This window comes from Mytilus californianus, unplaced genomic scaffold (genome assembly GCF_021869535.1).
Source record: "Mytilus californianus isolate M0D057914Y unplaced genomic scaffold, xbMytCali1.0.p SCAF_46, whole genome shotgun sequence".
NCBI classification, from domain to species: Eukaryota; Metazoa; Mollusca; class Bivalvia; order Mytilida; family Mytilidae; genus Mytilus; species Mytilus californianus.
This window is the reverse complement of record NW_026262697.1, coordinates 447,079-468,580: the sequence shown is the minus strand read 5'-3', so window position 1 is coordinate 468,580 and position 21,502 is coordinate 447,079. Positions and strand designations below refer to the sequence as shown.

General features: G+C 32.1%; 1 protein-coding gene across 2 annotated transcripts in view; it reads right to left on the bottom strand.

The window, feature by feature from the left end:
• Positions 1-1,789: 1,789 nt before the first annotated feature.
• The window catches only part of LOC127699987 (lysosomal alpha-glucosidase-like), a 74,711-nt gene continuing 54,998 nt past the window's right edge, over positions 1,790-21,502 (bottom strand). The window contains exons 14-21 of one of the 2 annotated variants that reach the window (XM_052203358.1): positions 15,026-15,174; positions 14,023-14,107; positions 10,902-11,083; positions 10,070-10,125; positions 9,788-9,820; positions 7,623-7,672; positions 6,665-6,817; positions 1,790-5,401 (exon numbers count right to left, since the gene is read on the bottom strand). In XM_052203358.1, coding sequence (XP_052059318.1) covers positions 5,339-5,401; positions 6,665-6,817; positions 7,623-7,672; positions 9,788-9,820; positions 10,070-10,125; positions 10,902-11,083; positions 14,023-14,107; positions 15,026-15,174 — 771 coding nt within the window. In that variant the 3' untranslated portion in view covers positions 1,790-5,338. Of the gene's footprint in view, positions 5,402-6,664; positions 6,818-7,622; positions 7,673-9,787; positions 9,821-10,036; positions 10,126-10,901; positions 11,084-14,022; positions 14,108-15,025; positions 15,175-21,502 lie in introns of both variants that reach the window. The other variant, XM_052203357.1, reaches the window with a different exon arrangement.

Genomic DNA, 21,502 nt, shown 5'->3' with positions numbered 1-21,502 from the left:
AAACTTTGAAACATAGATCATACTGAAGGAAACATGGATAATACTTAAGGAACATGGATCAAACTGAAAGAAACTTGGATCACACCAACGGAAAATTGGATCAAACTGAAGGAACTTGGATCACACTGTAGGAAACTTGGATCATACGGAAGGAAACTTTGATCACACTGAAGAAACTTGGATCATACTAAAGGACACATAGATCACACTGAAGGAAACTTGGATCATACTAAAGGACACATAGATCGCACTGAAGGAAACTTGGATCATACTCATGGAAACTTTGAAACATGGATCATACTGAAGGAAACATGGATAATACTAAATGAACATGAATCACACTGAAGGAAACTTGGATCATCCTGAAGGAACATGGATCACACTGAAGTAAACATGGATCATTCATTGGGAAACTTGGATCATACATTGGGAAACTTGGATCATACAGAGGGAAACTTGGATCATATTGAAGGAAACTTGGATCATACTAAATGAAACCTTGATCATACTGAATGAAACTTTTATCATACTAGGAAACTTGGGTCATACTAAAGGAAACTTGGATCATACTGAATGACACTTTGATCATACCGAAGGAAAATTGGATAATACTGAAGGAAACGGATCATACTGAAGGAAAATATGATCACACAGAAGGAAACTTGGATCACAAAGAGGGAAACTTGGATCATATTAAAGGAAACTTGGATCATACTGAAGGAAACTTTGATCACTTAAGAAAGCAAGAATCATACTGAAGGAAACTTTGATCACTTAAGAAAGCATGGATCAAACTGAGGGAAACATGGATCATACTAAGGACACTTGGATCACACTAAAGAAACTTCGATCTTACTGAAGGAAGCATGTATCATAATGAAAGAAACCTGGGTCACACTGAAGGAAACTTGGATCATACTAAAGGAAACTTGGATCATACTAAAGGAAACGTGGATCATAGTGAAGAAAACATGGATCATACTGAAGGAAACTTGGATCATACTGAAGGAAACATGTCTCATACTGAAGGAAATTTGGATCACACTGTAGAAAACTTGGATCACACTGAAGAAACTTGGATCATACTAAAGGAAACTTGGATCATACTGAATGAAACTTGGATCATACTGAAGAATAATTGGATCACACTGAAGGAAATTTGGATCACACTGTAGAAAACTTGGATCACACTGAAGAAACTTGGATCATACTAAAGGAAACTTGGATCATACTGAATGAAACTTGGATCATACTGAAGAATAATTGGATCACACTGAAGGAATTTTGGATCACACTGTAGGAAACTTGGATTATACTGAAGGAAACATGGATCATACTGAAGGAAACATGGATCATAATGAAGGAAACATGGATCGTACTGAAGAACACTTGGATCACACTGAAGGAAACTTGGATCACACTGTAGGAAACATGGATCATACTAAAGGAAACATGGATCGTACTGAGGAATATTTGGATCATACTAAAGGAAACTTGGATCACACTGTAAGAAGCTTGGATCATACTAAAGGAAACTTGGATCACACTGTAAGAAACTTGGATCATACTAAAGGAAACTTGGATCATACTGTAAGAAACTTGGATCATCATGAAGAAAACATGGATCAAACTGAAGGAAACATGGATCATACTGAAGGAAACTTGGATCAAACTGAAGGAAACATTGATCGTACCAAAGGAAAATTGTATCATACTGGAGGAAACATGGATCATACTGAAGGAAACTTGTGTCATACTGAAGGAAACTAGAATCATTCTTAAGAAAGCATGGATCATAATAATGATTTTATTTAAAAAAAAACTTCAATACAAATTAAAAGCTTTTGAAGCAATATACAATAACTGGCATCAATAGAATATAACATTATTTATCATAAATCATTATTTCAAAAGGAATAAATATCAAGAACACATAGTCAAACTATTCAACAGGGGTCATACAACTACCAACATTTCAATCACACCTTTTTTAGTTCTTACATTATCTCTTGTGTTGCATATTTTTCCTATTTAATTGTATTGTAAAACCCTGCACTTACACAGTTTAAAAACATTTATTGTACAACACTAGTAATGTTCTGTGTCAGAGATAAGTTTCTATATTTATTATGTGTAATATACACAAAATACTATGCACAGAATATTTGTGGATATATAGATCCTACAAATTTAACATCAATGGACATGAAAATATTTGATCGCTAGCTAGGGGATATTTAATGACTGAACAGGGAATTTCCAACCACTGGACAGGGAAATATCCAATCACTTGACATGGAAATATCCAACCACTGGACAGGGAAATATCCAATCATTTGACAGGGAAATATCCAATCAAGTGACAAGGAAATATTCATAACTTGATGGAAATATTCAATCACTTGACAGGGAAATATTCAATCACTGGGCTGGGAAATAATCAGTCAATGTACATTTAAATACTCAAAATTCAGCAAATGAAACTTTATACAATGAAAGTCAGTCCTTTAAAAAAAATGATGCAGGGAAAAAACCAGACTTTTATCATAAAGAAAATGTATTAAATCAAAGTTAACTCCCTTTTGCATGCGTAAAATAGATACAAAATTTTTATATATTTTTGACAAAAATATTGCCCTAAGATTTAAACATTTAAAATCATACAACATCAGCCTGACATATTCATAACTATGTGGCCATTCAAATTGTTGGATTATACATAAAAAAAAAAAAAAAAACATGTAGTCTTTTACATTTAAAAAATAAACAAAACAAATACACAGATATATTTCAACTTTATATATGCGTGTATATAGAATAGGTTTAAAACACCTTCTTATGCCAATATATATTTGAAGTTTTAGGTTTCAAGGAATGCTGACTTGTAATTACTTCTCACAAAATAGGTTTTTAGGATAATGTTGTTGCTCATATATGTCACTCTTGAAACTCAAATATAAAAAAAACTTTACAGTGATAAAATAAAAAGTAATTGCACATTTAAAAAAATTTATGACTGTTGTGTGTTAAATGCCAATAACATGGATTAATGCCTTACCTAATATATACATCATGTAAAAATACAAATACTGGTTTTCACTCATAAACCTCTGGATTGCACCAATATTTTTCACTATTAAAGATTTGATCACTGACTTATTAAATAAGCACCTTCAGTATTAAATTCATAAACGGTTCCAAGAAAACCTTTGGTTTCTCATCTGTGACTGTTGCTGTCAGTGTAATAGTGTTACGTCGTCTGCTTATTATAAATGACAAAACAAGTTTCATATAATTCCAAGATGGTTTGAAAAAGTTATTGATGTCTAAAACAATTTAACCCCACACACACTGTATTAAAATGTTATTTATAAAAAGAAACATCTATCTATAAAATACAAAAAATAGAAATCTTAATCAAATTTTAAAATATCACTTCAAATGTTATCTCTTGATCATGAAGAAGCTTCTTTCCAAGTTTCATAACAATCAATGAAGGTTTGATAAAGTTATCGCTGTCTCAAAAAACTTTCAACAAAGGCTAACCTAAATTTTGAAGACTACAATGAAATCTAGGATCGCTATGTCACGCCTTCGAAACTTTTGTCAGACTAGAAAAAAATCACACTGATAAAAATGAAATGACATAACAATCAATTCAACATAAATTAATATGATGCAATATAATTATAATAACAATATATTCACACATTAAAAATGCTACATTCCATGTAGATCTAACAAATTTCAATCAAATCAATTAAATATAGAATCAATAAAAGTTTCAAAAGAGAAACATTAAAATGGCAGGAACATTGAAGTCCATTCGATACCTACAGGCCACTCAAAATTAATTAATCAAAAATATTCCCTTCGTGGTAGAATTCTTATGCAATACCATTTCATACAAACTGATAATTATTTTCTGAACTTGTTATAATTAAATTTTTGTAACACTTCTTCTGATTGGCTGAAAGTGTTTTGTCTATCAGCTTATAGACATAGTATTGTCATGTGACTGTGACATCATCAACTTTTTTCATGATTTACTCCTTAAAAATGGAATTTAGAATTAAATTATAAGGAATGACTGTAATATTTTTTCTGTCTATTCGAAATAACCTGTGTAGCGGGTTATTTAAAAGTGTTATTTCTTCAAAGACAGAAAAAGTATTACAGTCATTCCTTGAATATTATATGTTTTTAAATAGTTGTTACAAAGAATTTTAAAATATCCCTTTTATCTAGTGACAGTAAGCAACAGAACAAACTATGAAAGTCCATGGGCTAATCAGCATCCATGTAACTGCCGGATTTTTATATAGTTTCAAAAAACAGACTTTTTAACATAAAAAGTAAATTTAAAATGACAATGCAAAGAAAAAAAATTCAAAGTGTTGCAAAACTGTTTGTCCATGTTTTATTAAGGTTAACATACATTTGTCCCTTCTAATGCAACTGAAAGGAAACACCCCTAAATAATACATTTTAAAATCAGTCACATGACTTTTTTGTTTGCATGCATAATCTCATATTTTTGTCTGGGGAAATTGTTGTAGTTTAGTTAAGTTTAATTGTTGTAAAAAATACCTTACAAAAAATGTTAAATGCAAGACTGACTATCCTTTATAGGCAAGGAGGACGTCAATCAGAAAATCCTAGAAAAAAGAAAAAACTGCTTTAGTTCAATGTCATTGTGATTACACATGTTCAGCCTGGTATCCTGTTTTTGTAAAAAGTTTTAAAATAAGGAACAGATTTATTAAAGACATCTGTAAATAATAATGTATTAAATCTTATAAAAAATGGAACTTGTTGTCAGTTGATTTAAAGTGCAACAAAACTTTTGAATCTTAAATCTAAATGTCAAGATTTCCTATCAGAAAAGGAAAGCAACGGTTTTTATATCAAATTTTTATTTTATTGAATACTTGAACGATCTTGACAATGTCATTGTCAATTATGGAATAGATGCTCTAAAATTTGTGTGGTGTTATCCAATCAAAAGGAACATTACAAGCATAGATGCATTAGAACATCCAGTCTGCTGTAAGTAAGACATATTTTTCAAGTTTTAACTAACAATCACACAGTAAACTGATATTTACATTTAAGCACATGAAATGCTGTTGTTCTGTCGCATATTTCAACTTGGAGAAAAAAGGAATCTTAATATTCAAATCAAAATAGAAAGAGGACTTTTATAAATAATAAATAAGTTAATTTGAGGGAACAAAATAATATTTGGAATTTTTTTAATTGACACAGCAACCAATGCCTCTGGAATGTAAATTTCTTCACATCTTTGACATTCCTTCAATGATACTCTATCTTTTCTCTACACCCATTGCAAAGTAAATGTCTTTAACAGATTTGCTGCAATACCTTGTGCTTTTAAAACCTGAAATATACATAAAAGGTAAAAATTAAACATATTTACAGTTTGTATAACATAAACCTTATGTAATGAGATTTGGTTTGTGTTCAGATCTAGAGGAGTACACATAGGCCAGATAATCCACCCTTTATTTTAAGAGTTCAGAACATATGTGTCACTGGAAAATTACTTTCTTACTTATATTGGGATACACATCTTTATATAAAACCTGGTACCCTATTATCACTATATACCACTTGCTCTACATAAGTTACAAATTATAAATTAACTGTTTACAAACTTTTATTTTTTTTTTGAAATACTAAGGATTTTCTACCCCAGGAATAGATTGATTACCTTAGCTTTATTTGGCAAAAGCTTTCAGAATTTTGGGTCCCAAATGCTCTTCAGCTTCCTACTATTTTTGGCCCTTTTAACTTTTTTGATTTGAGCGACACTGATGAGTCTTTTGTAGACCAACCATATGTCTGGTGTACAAAATTTTAATCCTGGTATCTATGATGAGCTTATTTACATATGGTTGAACTAGCTGCTCATCATTATTACAAGTTTTATGAGAGCCTTCTCTTGTCAATGAAAGCAACTATGGATAATGAGAGAAAGAAAGGTATAAATTATCCAATTCTTTCACAAATCTGCATATTAAAAAAAATAACTTAAGTCATGTGGGGATTATTTAAGTGTAAGTTGTGTCTGATTTTCCATAGTGTCTTTAGAACAAACACTGTAAATTCAGAAATTATTGCACGCATTTATTATTGCGATTTTTGAAAAATGGACAAAAATGCAAGATTAATTATTGCGATTTCAGGAAAATCTGCATACAGATATATGTATCAGATATCAGAATATGAGTTCTTATTATTGCGATATTCACACAGTCGCATTATCGCGTTAATAAAAACCTTGCAATTATTTCTGAAATTACAGTAATGAAAAGTGGAAAGGGCATTTGATGTATTCTGTCTATCATAAAATAATCCAAAATATACCTGAGCATGTCTCCTAGTTACACCTCAGGTCGAAAGGTGTCGTCAGTGGTAAATTTTTCTTAAATATTTTATAATTAATTTACCTTTTTTCTATTAAAAAATTATATCAAATATCTACCAATTTTACAGAGGTTTTCACGATTAAAATTGAAATTATCAAAAGTTTTTATGTACTTTTTTCCAGTTGAGTTAATAAAAATTTATCCCCACAAAAGAATAATCTACATTGAGCACTAAAGTTCCTTTTATAATTTTAAGGTTGACCAATACTTACATGCAACTTGTCATCATATGTGAATTGACTTATAGCCATGCCATTGAATTTAACTGTAGATGGTTTCTGTAAGACTCCAAACACTACAATGGATCTCAGTAACATAGGTTCATCAGTATACCCTGCATACATTACATTGTTTGTCACAATATTCTGAAATAAAACCCACATTGATTACACTGATACACTGTCATTTTATGACATATCATTCATACATGTTCTTTTCTTATGTTTATCATATAAGTAAAAATTTGATGATGGTCATCAACCAATACAAATTTACATATGTGAAGCATATTTATACAGCATAAATATATCTTTATCACACATTACATATTATATCTAAAGCTTTAGCAAGTTATTCCATTGCAGCAGGGACAGTCTATACTAACTTATAGACTGTTCCTGATTGCAGTGGGTTTCTTTGGAGTCTTTTTTCCATAATTAAATGAAGTTTAACATGATCTATCAACCGTGACTAATTTTCTATTATAATTTTTGTTACCTAAATTTCAAGAGGGTAAGTAAATACATGTAATTTTCTCGATACAATACCATTTAAAAAATCTTGAAAAAACCTCAATCTATTGCATCCAAAACAAATTTATACGTTAAGGTGGTACCAAACACCTTGACTAAAATAAATTTGGCTCCTTTAATTTTCATAAAATTTTGACAAAATATTTACTTTGACCCTTTGACAAAAATATAAAAGTTTTAAAAAACTTGAACCACTACCTTCATCGTAAAAATTTGATTAGATATATAGCAGTTTAACAAACACTAATTTTGATCATTGAGAAGCTTACTTAATATTAATTCATGTAATTTAACAATAGAACGTTATTAAAACGTTCAGGTGATTTTTACAGAGTTATCTCACTGTAATGTTATGTACCACCTTAAACGTTGGATACAAAACATGGCAAGCTGAAATTAAGAAATTAGTTGTAATTACCTTAGATGAATGAAATCTGATCATATTGAACTTTCCCATTGTGTGGGTATCTGAAATCACAAAAAAAAAATTTATTAATCTTCTCTGTTCTCTCAATTCATCTACATATATCCCATCTATCACTAGAACATGAAATAATGATTTTAATCACACATGTATAAAAATTGTTATATCTTGATCCTTCAGTTATTAAAACAGTATCTTGCTGTGTATTGTCAAACTGGAAATGGGGTAACACTAAAGCCAAGTGTCTAAGACTACTAATATCAACAAAGCAAGATTTCCCATAATTAAACCATTTCTACGGATTTGCAAAGGTTAAACATTTATAAATGATTTGTTAGCTGCTTTATTTTTCAAATGGATAGAATTGATAGGTGGATATTTGTTATCAAGACTCTCTGATTTACTGGTACCCAGTTTCTGGATAAGATGAAAACCCTGTGAGTGTTATTGCTGAGATAACTTTATTGTCTACTTTTAAGAATGGTGTTTAGTGTTGTAATTTATGAAACTCAAAATGAAAATATTCAGCTCACATACAAACACACACACCAATATATGACTATAAAATATATATGTCTATTAGTAATCCATCATCCCAGAAAAATATCACTTTATTCGACTGATATATATATATATACCTATAGTATCCCCATTTTTCTAGCAAAGATCACTTTCTACAATACAAAAACACACACACACACTCTGATATATATATGTAGGACTCAGAGGTGCGATGGGTATGCTGAAGTGCGATGGTCCACGCCGAAGTGCAATGGTCCTTTCGCTGAAGTGCGATGGTTTGGTATGCCGCTTGAATATTGTGACGTTTTCAAATACAATGTTACTTTTAAAAATACAACATGGATTCTCAGGCAAAGAAAGAAAGGAATGAAAAAATAAAATGTAACGAACGGTTCAAGTCCCGAACAGTTTTGAGCAGTACAGGTGGAGGTTACAAAAATATGTTAAACCATTTCAGGCAGCAAATCATGGGGAGCAAAGCAGCTGAAAGATAAACTTGGTCAGGAATATGCTAATCAGTGTTTGGAAGTATGCTGCAAACTTTTTGCACAATAGATAAAATATATTGATTTAGATATAAATTTTGACTTCCCTTCAAGTAATGCGTCACATGATTTTGTGTGGACAATTTAATGATAAAATTAATCATTAGCTATGTTTTTGCTATATCAAGTTGATATAATGTTGCAGTTTTATTCCTGAGATAAATCCTGCTTTGTAAGAACACTGGCACTCTAGCATAATTTTATTGTGGTTACAGTGTTAATCTTCTACAACAAGTTTGGCCGAAGTAAACCTGACTGGTCCCTACATGTACTTCCAAATTTCTCCTCCTCAGCGGAGAAGCAGCTAATTTTAAAGTTTTTGGTGGAATACGTCACACGTCTCGCTATAAGTCAAGCATAAATATAATTGGCTATTTTTTACTTCTTGGACACTGTTCCGACATCAGATAAATGGATGAATGATTGTTGGGAGAAATTTTTAAGTTTGTCATGACGTGAATAAATTATATTTTATAAAATGAGATGGACCCTGCTTAGTGCTATATATAGACACATATGTTGGACCTTTTTTTTATCGCCCTTGAACACCCCATAAAAAGACATTTTACTCCACTCAAACCCTTTATGCTTATCTGAACCATCCAATCTATTTCTGACTCTATATTGCAACGTGCCTATCGGAGAATTGGCAACTGTAAAATTAGATTTAAAAAAATCTTTGGTTTGACCTGAACAGAAATTAAACGAGCTTCCAAATGCAAGGCTAGCAGCTACTTTGGTCAAATCTTAATGACGTTATTTCATGCAGCCCATGTACATTTGCTTTTTACTCAATGTCACAGGCAGACCATCGCACTTCAGCGTAACCACCATCGCACTTCAGCGTAGTTATCAACAAGTTAATGTCATAATGTCACCATCGCACTTCAGCCTGTTAACCAACGCACTTCAGCGTGACCATCGCGGTTCCGAGTCCTACATCTATACCTATAGTATCCCCAGTTTTCCAGAAAAGATCACTTTCTACAAAACACACAAACACATTTATTTGATATTTACCATTTGTATCCCCATCGTCCAAGAAAAGGTCACTTTCTACAATACACACACACACACCTTATTGATATTTACCTATGGTATCCCCATCATCCCAGAAAAGATCACCTTCTACAACACACACACAGAAAAGATCACCTTCTACAATACACACACACATTAATTGATATTTACCTATGGTATCCCCGTCGTCCCAGAAAAGATCACCTTCTACAACACACACACACACACATCTAATTTATTCTAACCTATGGTATTTCCATCATCCCAGAAAAGATCACCTTCTACAATACACACACACACACACATCTAATTGATACTTACCTATTGTATCCCCGTCGTCCCAGAAAAGATCACCTTCTGCTGTTCCATCGTCATCTAATGATACCACCAGGGAAAATTTATTTTTACGACTAGAAATAAAAAAAAGTACCTTTAAACATTTTATTTTCAATGAAAAGAATGAAATGTGAAAGAAAAAATATTTTTTTTCATAAACAGATATAAAATAAATAGCCATTAGAGCCATGTTAGACCAATAAAAAAAAATAATGGACATTATTCTGAATGTGATTCCAAATAGATTATTTCAAATGGAGGGTCAAATGATTTTCAACAGTTTACAGTAAATTCAGAAACTAATGTATGCATTTATTATTACAAATCACTAATTTCTAATTACAATGCAAGATCTAATTGATGTGATTGCAAATATTTTGTAAAGTAAAATCATAACTGAAACTATGAATGCCAATTTTTATTATAGGGAACCAGATACTGTTGCATTTTTGGCATTAATAAAAAGATTGCTATAATTTCTGCATTTACAGAAATTGAAAAAACACAGGAATACAAGGTGGGGCTGGCTATGGGAAACTTCTGTTCAAACTGTCTTTTAATTAACCCTATTTCAAGGAACTTTCTTTTGGTTTTCTATGTTGTGTTTTGTTAGAGTCTAAAATCAAACATTACATTGTATTTAAAAAAAAAAAACACATTTGTGTAACTGGTTAAATTGAGTTATCTCCCTTAAACCATAATTTGAGAAAGGAATATGCACCATGCACTACTTTTTCCAACTTACAATTTTTCATAACATGATTTTCTTGAGAAGTATAGTAATATTATGCCTTCTTCTGTAAGTTTGTACTGACTTAATATCACAAAGTATATTTCCCTCTGTGTTTACCTGAGAGTTGTTGTCAATTCAGGATCCTGTAGTGTGATAATGGACCCCCCTCTGACATGAAGATTTATCTTATTAGCAGGGGCTTCTAATTTCACCACAGAACCATTACTGTGTATAGCTCCACCTGTGTACCAATCATACCATACACCTGATGGAAAATATGCACCTATACTGGTTGTTCCCTGAAATGTTGGAAACCAAGTTAAGTTAATAGAGAAATATTAAAACGATATAAACAAAATTTAAAAAAATAGCATTGAAAAACAAAATTTTCCAATATGTTGTCTAAAATTTTTATAATAAGCCTCAAACTGATATGCTAATTTCTTCTTGCAATTGATGTGACGTGAAAACATACATAATATTAAATATATTTTTAATATAGACTATAATTCCATACAAAAACCTTGACATGGCCATCATATTAGAATCCTCAGGATAAGAAAAATCATCCATGATTTTTACCTTTGTAACGGCAGGAGAAATTATCAATGAACTTTACCTTTGAATGTAACCTTTGTTATGACAGAAGAAATCTTCAACGGACTTAACCTTTGTTAGGATAGGAAAAATCATCAATGCATTACCTTAACCTTTAGTAAGACAGGAGAAATCTTCAATGAACTTAACCTAGGCTAAGAGCAGGAAAAATCATTCATGAATATAACCTTTGTTATGACATGAGAAATCATCAATGGACTTTACCTTTGCTAGGACAGGAGAAATCATTAATGAACTTAACCTTCGTTAGGGCAGGCAGGAGAAATCATCAATGAACATTACCTTTGTTAGGCAGGAGAAATAATCAATGAACTTAACCTTTGCTAGGACTGGAGAAATCATCAATGAACTGAACCTTTGTTAGGGCAGGAGAAATTATCAATGGACTTTACCTTTGTTAGGGCATGAGAAATCATCAATGAACTGAACCTTTGTTAGGGCATGAGAAATCATCAATGAACTGAACCTTTGTTAGGGCAGGAGAAATCATCAAAGGACTTTACCTTTGTTAGGCAGGAGAAATCATCAATGGACTTTACCTTTGTAAGGGCTTGAGAAATCATCAATGAACTTTACCTTTGTTAGGCAGGAGAAATAAACAATGAACTTAACCTTTGTTAGGACAGGAGAAATCATCAATGGACTTTACCTTCGTAAGGGCAGGCAGGAGAAATCATCAATGAACTTAACCTTTGCTAGGACAGGAGAAATCATCAATGCACTGAACCTTTGTTAGGGCAAGAGAAACCATCAATGAACTGAACCTTTGTAAGGGCTTGAGAAATCATCAATGAACTTTGCCTTTGTTAGGCATGAGAAATAAACAATGAACTTAACCTTTGTTAGGACAGGAGAAATCATCAATGGACTTTACCTTTGTAAGGGCAGGCAGGAGAAATCATCAATGAACATTACCTCTGTTAGGGCAGGCAGGAGAAATCATCAATGAAAATTACCTTTGTTAGGGCAGGCAGGAGAAATCATCAATGAACATTACCTTTGTTAGGCAGGAGAAATAATCAATGAACTTAACCTTTGCTAGGACAGGAGAAATCATCAATGAACTGAACCTTTGTTAGGGCATGAGAAATCATCAATGAACTTTACCTTTGTAAGGTCAGAAGAAATCATCAATGGACTTTACCTTTGTTAGGCAGGAGAAATCATCAATAACTTTACCTTTTTAAGGGCAGGAGAAATCATCAATGAACTGAACCTTTGTTAGGCAGGAGAAATAAACAATGAACTTAACCTTTGTAAGGGCTTGAGAAATCATCATTGGACTTTACCTTTGTAAAGGCTTGAGAAATCATCAATGGACTTTACCTTTGTAAGGCATGAGAAATCATCAATGAACTTAACCTTTGTTAGGCAGGAGAATTCATCAATGAACTTTACCTTTGTTTGGCAGGAGAAATCATCAATGAGCTTAACCTTTGCTAGGACAGGAGAAATCATCAATGAACTGAACCTTTGTTAGGGCAGGAGAAATCATCATTGGACTTTACCTTTGTTAGGCAGGAGAAATAAACAATGAACTTAACCTTTGCTAGGACAGGAGAAATCATCAATGGACTTTACCTTTGTTAGGGCAGGCAGGAGAAATCATCAATGAACTTTACCTTTGTTAGGGCTTGAGAAATCATCAATGGACTTTACCTTTGTAAGGGCTTGAGAAATCATCAATGGACTTTACCTATGTTAGGCAGGAGAAATAAACAATGAACTTAACCTTTGCTAGGACAGGAGAAATCATCAATGAACTGAACCTTTGTTAGGACAGGAGAACTCATCATTGGACTTTACCTTTGTAAGGGCTTGAGAAATCATCAATGGACTTTACCTTTGTTAGGCAGGAGAAATAAACAATGAACTTAACCTTTGCTAGGACAGGAGAAATCATCAATGAACTGGACCTTTGTTATGGCAGACAGGAGAAATCATCAATGAACTGAACCTTTGTAAGGGCTTGAGAAATCATCAATGGACTTTACCTGTGTAAGGGTTGGAGAAATCATTAATGAACTTTACCTTTGTTAGGGCATGAGAAATCATCAATGAAATTTACCTTTGTTAGGGCAGGAGAAATCATCAATGAACTTTACCTTTGTTAGGGCAGGAGAAATCATCAATGGACTTTACCTTTGTTAGGCAGGAGAAATCATCAATGAACTTTACCTTTGTAAGGGCATGAGAAATCATCAATGAACTTTACCTTTGTTAGGCAGGAGAAATAAACAATGAACTTAACCTTTGCTAGGACAGGAGAAATCATCAATGAACTGAACCTTTGTTAGGGCAGGAGAAATCATCAATGGACTTTACCTTTGTTAGGGCAGGAGACATAAACAATGAACTGAACCTTTGTAAGGGCAGGAGAAATCATCAATGAACTGAACCTTTGTTAGAGCAGGAGAAATCATCAATGAACTGAACCTTTGTTAGGGCATGAGAAATCATCAATGAACTTTACCTTTGTAAGGTCAGGAGAAATCATCAATGGACTTTACCTTTGTTAGGCAGGAGAAATCATCAATGAACTTTACCTTTGTAAGGGCTTGAGATATCATCAATGACCTTTACCTTTGTAAGGTCAGGAGAAATAATTAACAAATTTTACCTTTGCAAGGGCTGGAGAAATCATCAATGAACTTCCCCAGAGGAACTGGCTATCTATACTATAAGTGTTTTTGTCCTGTGGAAACCTAAAATGAAGTAAAGTTTTATTATCAGGTTTATAGTAAAATTTAAGTTGATATGAGGTATACCTGGTTGCATGCATTTTACCATTAATCTTCTGACTCTGACGTTTTACTGTAAATATTTTAGACTCACGATTTGAATCTATAGATATTTCTGCCCCAAACCTTGTAGTCATATAAAGATAAGATAAGATAAGATTTATTTTTTTAAAGTGTCACCATCAATCAGGGGCGGATTCAGGCGGGGGAGTAGCGAGCTGTTTTCCACCATTTTTTTATGTTAATGTATATACTGTTTGAATAGGCAGTCAGATATACATCTCTATATATGAATGAAATGTAATAACAATATACAATTATCATACAAGTTTATTACAATCAAGGAGCATTTTATTATTTCCATTACTTTTGGCAAAGGATAGTTTATTCTTGATCATTCTTGTGCCTCAATTTTCGTAACTCCTTCATATACCTTGCAAGGTGCCAGTTTTAGGAGGAAGACTCACACTTTTTTTCCTTTAGCAATAATAATTTTCCCTCTTTGAGTCTGTCACCTGATGTGGAGGTCAATATCTCCTTCTTTGACAAAAAAAAACCTATTTCACCTCTTTCATCATTCAAGTTGTTTTGATAGTATTTTCTGTGTTTAATTTTTACTTTCCTACAAAAATAATGCGTATTTAAATATTATTAAAGGACATCCAATTTGATCAAATATGATGTTCTAACTGATTAAATCCATGTATGAATAATTTTTTTCACTTTGTACTGCAATATAACATGTATTACAACCATTGTTCTTGGTATCTTATTAAAAAATTGTTATGAAAAAAGATCTTCCCGTATAATCTCCTACTTTGTAGCTCCAAAAAGTTTTTTCCACTAAGGGCTTTAGTAAAATATTCATATTTTTGTACTTACTCAAAGAACAAAGGCCTTGCGACAGTTTCTCCCATCATATGGCTTTTATGAAACAGTGTATATAAATATGGTAACAAAGAATATCTGATCATGTATGCCGTCTTTGTTGATTCTATGAGGTCCTGACTGAACGAAGCTGGATCCTGAGGCTGCAATATATAAACAAATATAGTTTATATGGTAAACCAAATATCTTTTAATACTGGTGCTCCTTGTTTATTTTTTAACACCATTTTCTACATAAGAAAATGCATGTACCAAGTCAGGAATATGACAGTTGTTATCCATTTGTTTATTGTGTTTGAGCTTTTGATTATGCCAAAAATTGTTTAGGGACTTTCCGTTTAGAATTTTCCTCGGAGTTCGGTAGTTTTGTTATTTTACTTTTTACTGGTGCTCCTTGTATATTTTTTTCTTGATGTCAAAAAAATTCTTAAATTCAGGGCACATAACAATCTTTTCCTCAAACTTGATTTCCTAGAATAATGTCATGAACTATTCAGAAACCAAGTTGCTAGCAGCAATGTACAGGTTTAAAATAAAGTTTTTTACTCTTATGATGTATGATCTAAATAGGCAACGTGATTTCCTAGAATAATGTCATGAACTGTGCAGAAACCAAGTTGCTAGCAGCAATGTACAGGTTTAAAATAAAGTTTTTTACTCTTATGATGTATGATCTAAATAGGCAACGTGATTTCCTAGAATAATGTCATGAACTGTTCAGAAACCAAGTTGCTAGCAGCAATGTACAGGTTTAAAAAAAAAAGTTTTTTACTCTTATGATGTATGATATAGATAGACAACGTGATTTCCTAGAATAATGTCATGAACTGTGCAGAAACCAAGTTGCTAGCAGCAATGTACAGGTTTAAAATAAAGTTTTTTACTCTTATGATGTATGATATAGATAGACAACGTGATTTCCTAGAATAATGTCATGAACTGTGCAGAAACCAAGTTGCTAGCAGCAATGTACAGGTTTAAAATAAAGTTTTTTACTCTTATGATGTATGATCTAGATAGACAACTTGATTTCCTAGAATAATGTCATGAACTGTTCAGAAACCAAGTTGCTAGCAGCAATGTACAGGTTTAAAAAAAAAAGTTTTTTACTCTTATGATGTATGATATAGATAGACAACGTGATTTCCTAGAATAATGTCATGAACTGTGCAGAAACCAAGTTGCTAGCAGCAATGTACAGGTTTAAAATAAAGTTTTTTACTCTTTTGATGTATGATCTAAATCATTTTGTAAATAGGCAACGTGATTTCCTAGAATAATGTCATGAACTGTGCAGAAACCAGTTGTGGGCAGCAATGTGCAGATTAAAAAAAAAAGTTTTTTACTCTTATGATGTATGATCTAGATAGACAACTTGATTTCCTAGAATAATGTCATGAACTGTGCAGAAACCAAGTTGCTAGCAGCAATGTACAGGTTTAAAATAAAGTTTTTTACTCTTATGATGTATGATCTAAATAGGCAACGTGATTTCCTAGAATAATGTCATGAACTGTGAAGAAACCAAGTTGCTAGCAGCAATGTACAGGTTTAAAATAAAGTTTTTTACTCTTATGATGTATGATCTAAATAGGCAACGTGATTTCCTAGAATAATGTCATGAACTGTGCAGAAACCAAGTTGCTAGCAGCAATGTACAGGTTTAAAATAAAGTTTTTTACTCTTATGATGTATGATCTAAATAGGTAACGTGATTTCCTAGAATAATGTCATGAACTGTGCAGAAACCAAGTTGCTAGCAGCAATGTACAGGTTTAAAATAAAGTTTTTTACTCTTATGATGTATGATCTAAATAGGCAACGTGATTTCCTAGAATAATGTCATGAACTGTGCAGAAACCAAGTTGCTAGCAGCAATGTACAGGTTTAAAATAAAGTTTTTTACTCTTATGATGTATGATCTAAATAGGCAACGTGATTTCCTAGAATAATGTCATGAACTGTGCAGAAACCAAGTTGCTAGCAGCAATGTACAGGTTTAAAATAAAGTTTTTTACTCTTATGATGTATGATCTAAATAGGCAACGTGATTTCCTAGAATAATGTCATGAACTGTGCAGAAACCAAGTTGCTAGCAGCAATGTACAGGTTTAAAATAAAGTTTTTTACTCTTATGATGTATGATCTAAATAGGCAACGTGATTTCCTAGAATAATGTCATGAACTGTGCAGAAACCAAGTTGCTAGCAGCAATGTACAGGTTTAAAATAAAGTTTTTTACTCTTATGATGTATGATCTAAATAGGCAACGTGATTTCCTAGAATAATGTCATGAACTGTGCAGAAACCAAGTTGCTAGCAGCAATGTACAGGTTTAAAATAAAGTTTTTTACTCTTATGATGTATGATCTAAATAGGCAAAGGATGAGGTTTGTACACACATAAAAGAGGCGGTTCATGTCTGTCATATTTGTTTTACTTAAAATGTTTTATCATAAATTAGTCTGTTAGTTTTCACAATTGAATTGTTTCCTATTTTTCATGTCTGGGCCTTTTATAGCTGACTAAGATTTCTTATTGTTGAAGGCAGTCTGGTGGCCTATAATTGTTTATATTCACTTTATTTGAACTTTGGTGGATAGTTGTCTCATTGGGAATCATACAACATGATCGTAGTTTTTATATTAACACAACAACATTGTGTGCCACCACTGATTTTCCCCTATTAGTCTTTGTTAAATTTGCACGTACTTTCAAAAAATTGTGCAGAATTTAACTTTGTTTCAAAGTAAGAAATACTTGGCATGAGTAAAGTTTTATCCTGGCCATTACTATAGACAAAATTTCACATAACATTTCATTGCCTATAAGATAATAACCATCACTGGAAGTTAACCAATCAAATTTTCACCCCTTTTTTTCCTGTGTACAAGCTTTAGTAACCATCCAAAGTGTCCAAAATATTCTATGGAAACACCAAATAAAAAAAAAGTGGTGCTTTGAAACACCCAAGATATATTTTTATGTCTTATATATGTTTTTACTGCAATGAAATGTAGGATTAATTTCCTACAACTGTCAAATTCAAGGGAATATTTTTTTTTCAACGCTTTTTTCGTACGTTATCTGATGTGACGTACTATTAGAGACAATATTATGAAGTATATTCTCTTGAACAATCTTTTTACAAGTAGTCAATATGGCTTCCACCCAGGTACATCATGTGTTACTCAACTCCTGGAGGTTTTGGATGAGGGGTCAGAATTAATTGATAGTGGTTTTCCACTGGATTCTATTTAACTTGATTTTTCTAAGGCATTTGATACTGTGCCGCATCAGCGTTTATTTTTGAAACTTGAAAAACTTGGAATGAAGGGCTGCATTTTGAATTGGATAAAAAGTTTTCTATCCGAGCGTAAGCAATGTGTTCGTTTAAATAATACAAATTCAGCATGGTCAGATGTTGTGAGTGGTGTACCTCAGGGAAGTGTTAAAATTTAATGCTGCTAAATGTAAAGTATTATATATTAATCCTGACAATGACCAACAATATCGTTCTGCCATGTTAGACGATTCAGAAAATTCTATTGCTTTATCTAAAGTGAATGCAGAAAAGGATCTTGGAGTAACCTTCGAGTCAAATTTAAAGTTCGAATATAAGTAATATTGTTAATAAAGCACAGAGAGTTTTATCTCTACTTCATCATTCCTTTGACTACATGGATCAGGATATGTTTCTTACTCTTTAGAGGTATTCCCGTAACAGTGTGGACAAGCGTAGTACTTTTGTTGTTAATAATACTGAATCATTTACCTTCAACTTGTTTGTCATCGGCTATCCATAACAAAGATTTTACGCTCACTCAGTCCGTCAGAGAGGCCTTCCAATAGGGATTTAAATAATCGATACATTAAATGAAACTCTTTCCGCAAAACTTTAAAGGAATTTGTTTGAAATATTTTTTATATCAGAACACACAACAGTTTCATTTTAGAGAATAATAAATGTTCAGAGCTAATATCATTAGATAATGGAAAAATACATTTACACATTTGGTTTTCATTGAAAAAACTTTAAGTCAATGGGGTTAATTCACAAAATATCTTAAGAGAAAAAATACTCCCACGTTGTGATCATTTAAGAGTAACCTACCATTTATTCAATGCATAGGATTTTTTGGTGAAATGAGTTCCAAAGATGAAAAAAAAATATCCTTTTTTTAACAGGATATTTTTCACATGGATCATCGTTTGAATCATTCAGTCATACAGAGATCTCATATGATTAGTTTGCCTTTGATATTCCACACAACTCAATTGCCTCTACTTATGTATATATCTATATGTATATCTAATTAATTAAAAGACTTTTCTGTTTGTAAATTTGCTTTTATGTAAAGCGGAAACTGTTACGCTTGTGTGTGATCCTTTTTGTCTCTTTGACCAAAGATAGTTAGTCATAAACTAAATTGCAGTACTTGTCGATATATCATTCTTGTATCTCACAAATGTGGGTCTTTTATTTATAATTCCACCTTATGTAATAATGCTGTATTTTGATTGGATGAGAGAAATGGTATTTTTCACAAATATTCTATATATTGAGATTTTCTTTTCTCTGCCAGTGTATTTGTCATTAGGGAAGTCTATGTGCCGGGGAATTTGCTAGCAAATACCACGGCAGATAGGAAATACCATTTCTAAAAATAACCCGACTTCCTAAGACCTCTAGACTTTTCATTGAGATGGATACAAAGAACATTCGGTGGAATTAAACAATCATACTATGCTTACAAGGGGTATTTGCCAAAAATACTGGTTGAGAGGTAAGCAAATTTCCAGAGCCTAACGGCTCTACAGCTCTTGGAAACATTGCTTACCTCTCAACTGGTTTTTTTGGCAATCAGCCCTTGTAAGCATGATATATTTGTATACAAAACTTATTTTCTTGTAACGTATTTTATTGTTGAAGAATGAATGTTGCCCGTTTTTTAAAAAATTTTTGTAGTTTGTTTGTGTCTCAATGACATACAACCGGATCCCCTTTTCTTCATATTTAAGAACATACGAGATGACATCAATACCAATTCATGACACAAAATAACTGAGTTAAACTAACAGCAGAAGGAAGAAAAGGAAAAGCGCTTTCACGGCTGTACTGTCACAATCTGGTCTTTGAAAAAAATGTTGTAAATAAAAAAAAAAAAAAAACAAAACCAAAATTTTGAATGTTTATATTGGAAAAAGTAAAGTTGTGTAAGTTATAACAATTATTTCAATTTCAATCTATATTAAGCTGTTGCTTTTTTCCGCTTCGAGCAAATTTTGACCAAATTTTAAAAATTAATTTCTTGCATGATACATATATTATATGCACATTTTCATTGCGATCTTAAAAAGGACGAAGTTGATATATTAACTGTCGTCAATTATTGTGTGTGTGTAAGTTGGGCCGTTTAAAAAAATATTAAAAAAAATGAATTGATTCTAAAAAAAAAGGAAAGGAAAAAAAATACTTTGTTTCAGAAAAAAGAGGAAAAAAAACTAATTGATTTACATTCAAAATTAGGGACGAAAAAAAAATATGACACTCAGATTTAAAAAGTAATGTTCATGTATGTGCATGAGAAAAAAAGAAAAAAACAATCCCCCGGTCACAAAAAACACACACACACACAAACACACACACTCAGAAAAGGAAGAATAGTCGGTGCATAATTATTCTGCTACCAAGGGTTTTTCACAAGTATAGTAGTTAGCAGAAAAGTCCCAGTTTCCAAAATACACCAAACTATACATTTTACATACTAGTATTTCGTGAAGTAAAATGCAAATTTCTCAAGGCTTGGTCCAAATAGCTTTTTTCTGTCCAATATCATGCAAGTACGAAAAAGACCGTACGAAAGTATATTTTGTCTATGATTTGTAATTGCAAAACTATTGAAAGTTGATCATGCATTTGTTCTAAAATAAAATTTTACACAAGATAAAAGTTAAAAGATACTAAGTGAAAAAAATTAGACAACTGCAATGGGTTAATCCCTTTAACGTCCAAAAAATATAATAGCCAACACATACATTGTAAGTTTTAAAGCTAGTTAAATGAATTTTTATGTTTAAAGAACGTGCGATATCATAAAAATTGTTTATCAAAACATAACAAAAACACAAGTAAAGAATGTTTAAGTATTCAATATTAATCAAAACACAAAGGTTATTCCTGTACTAATATTTTGAATTATTTGATTTAGGCGTTGAGAACCTTTTGTGACCCCACAGTTTAAATGTCTATAATAAATATGACATGATAAGTGGGCGTTACAGACAAATGTTCACCAAATTTAACCCAGTCAATGGGGAGACTTGAGTGCGCCAAAAAATGGTCTCGTCCACACTGTTATCAAAACGATACTATAAGTCAATTGTTTGTCCACTGTTGGAATATGCTATATGTGTTTGGTCTCCGAACCTTAAAAAAGATATTCGTAAATTGGAGTCTGTCCAAAGAAG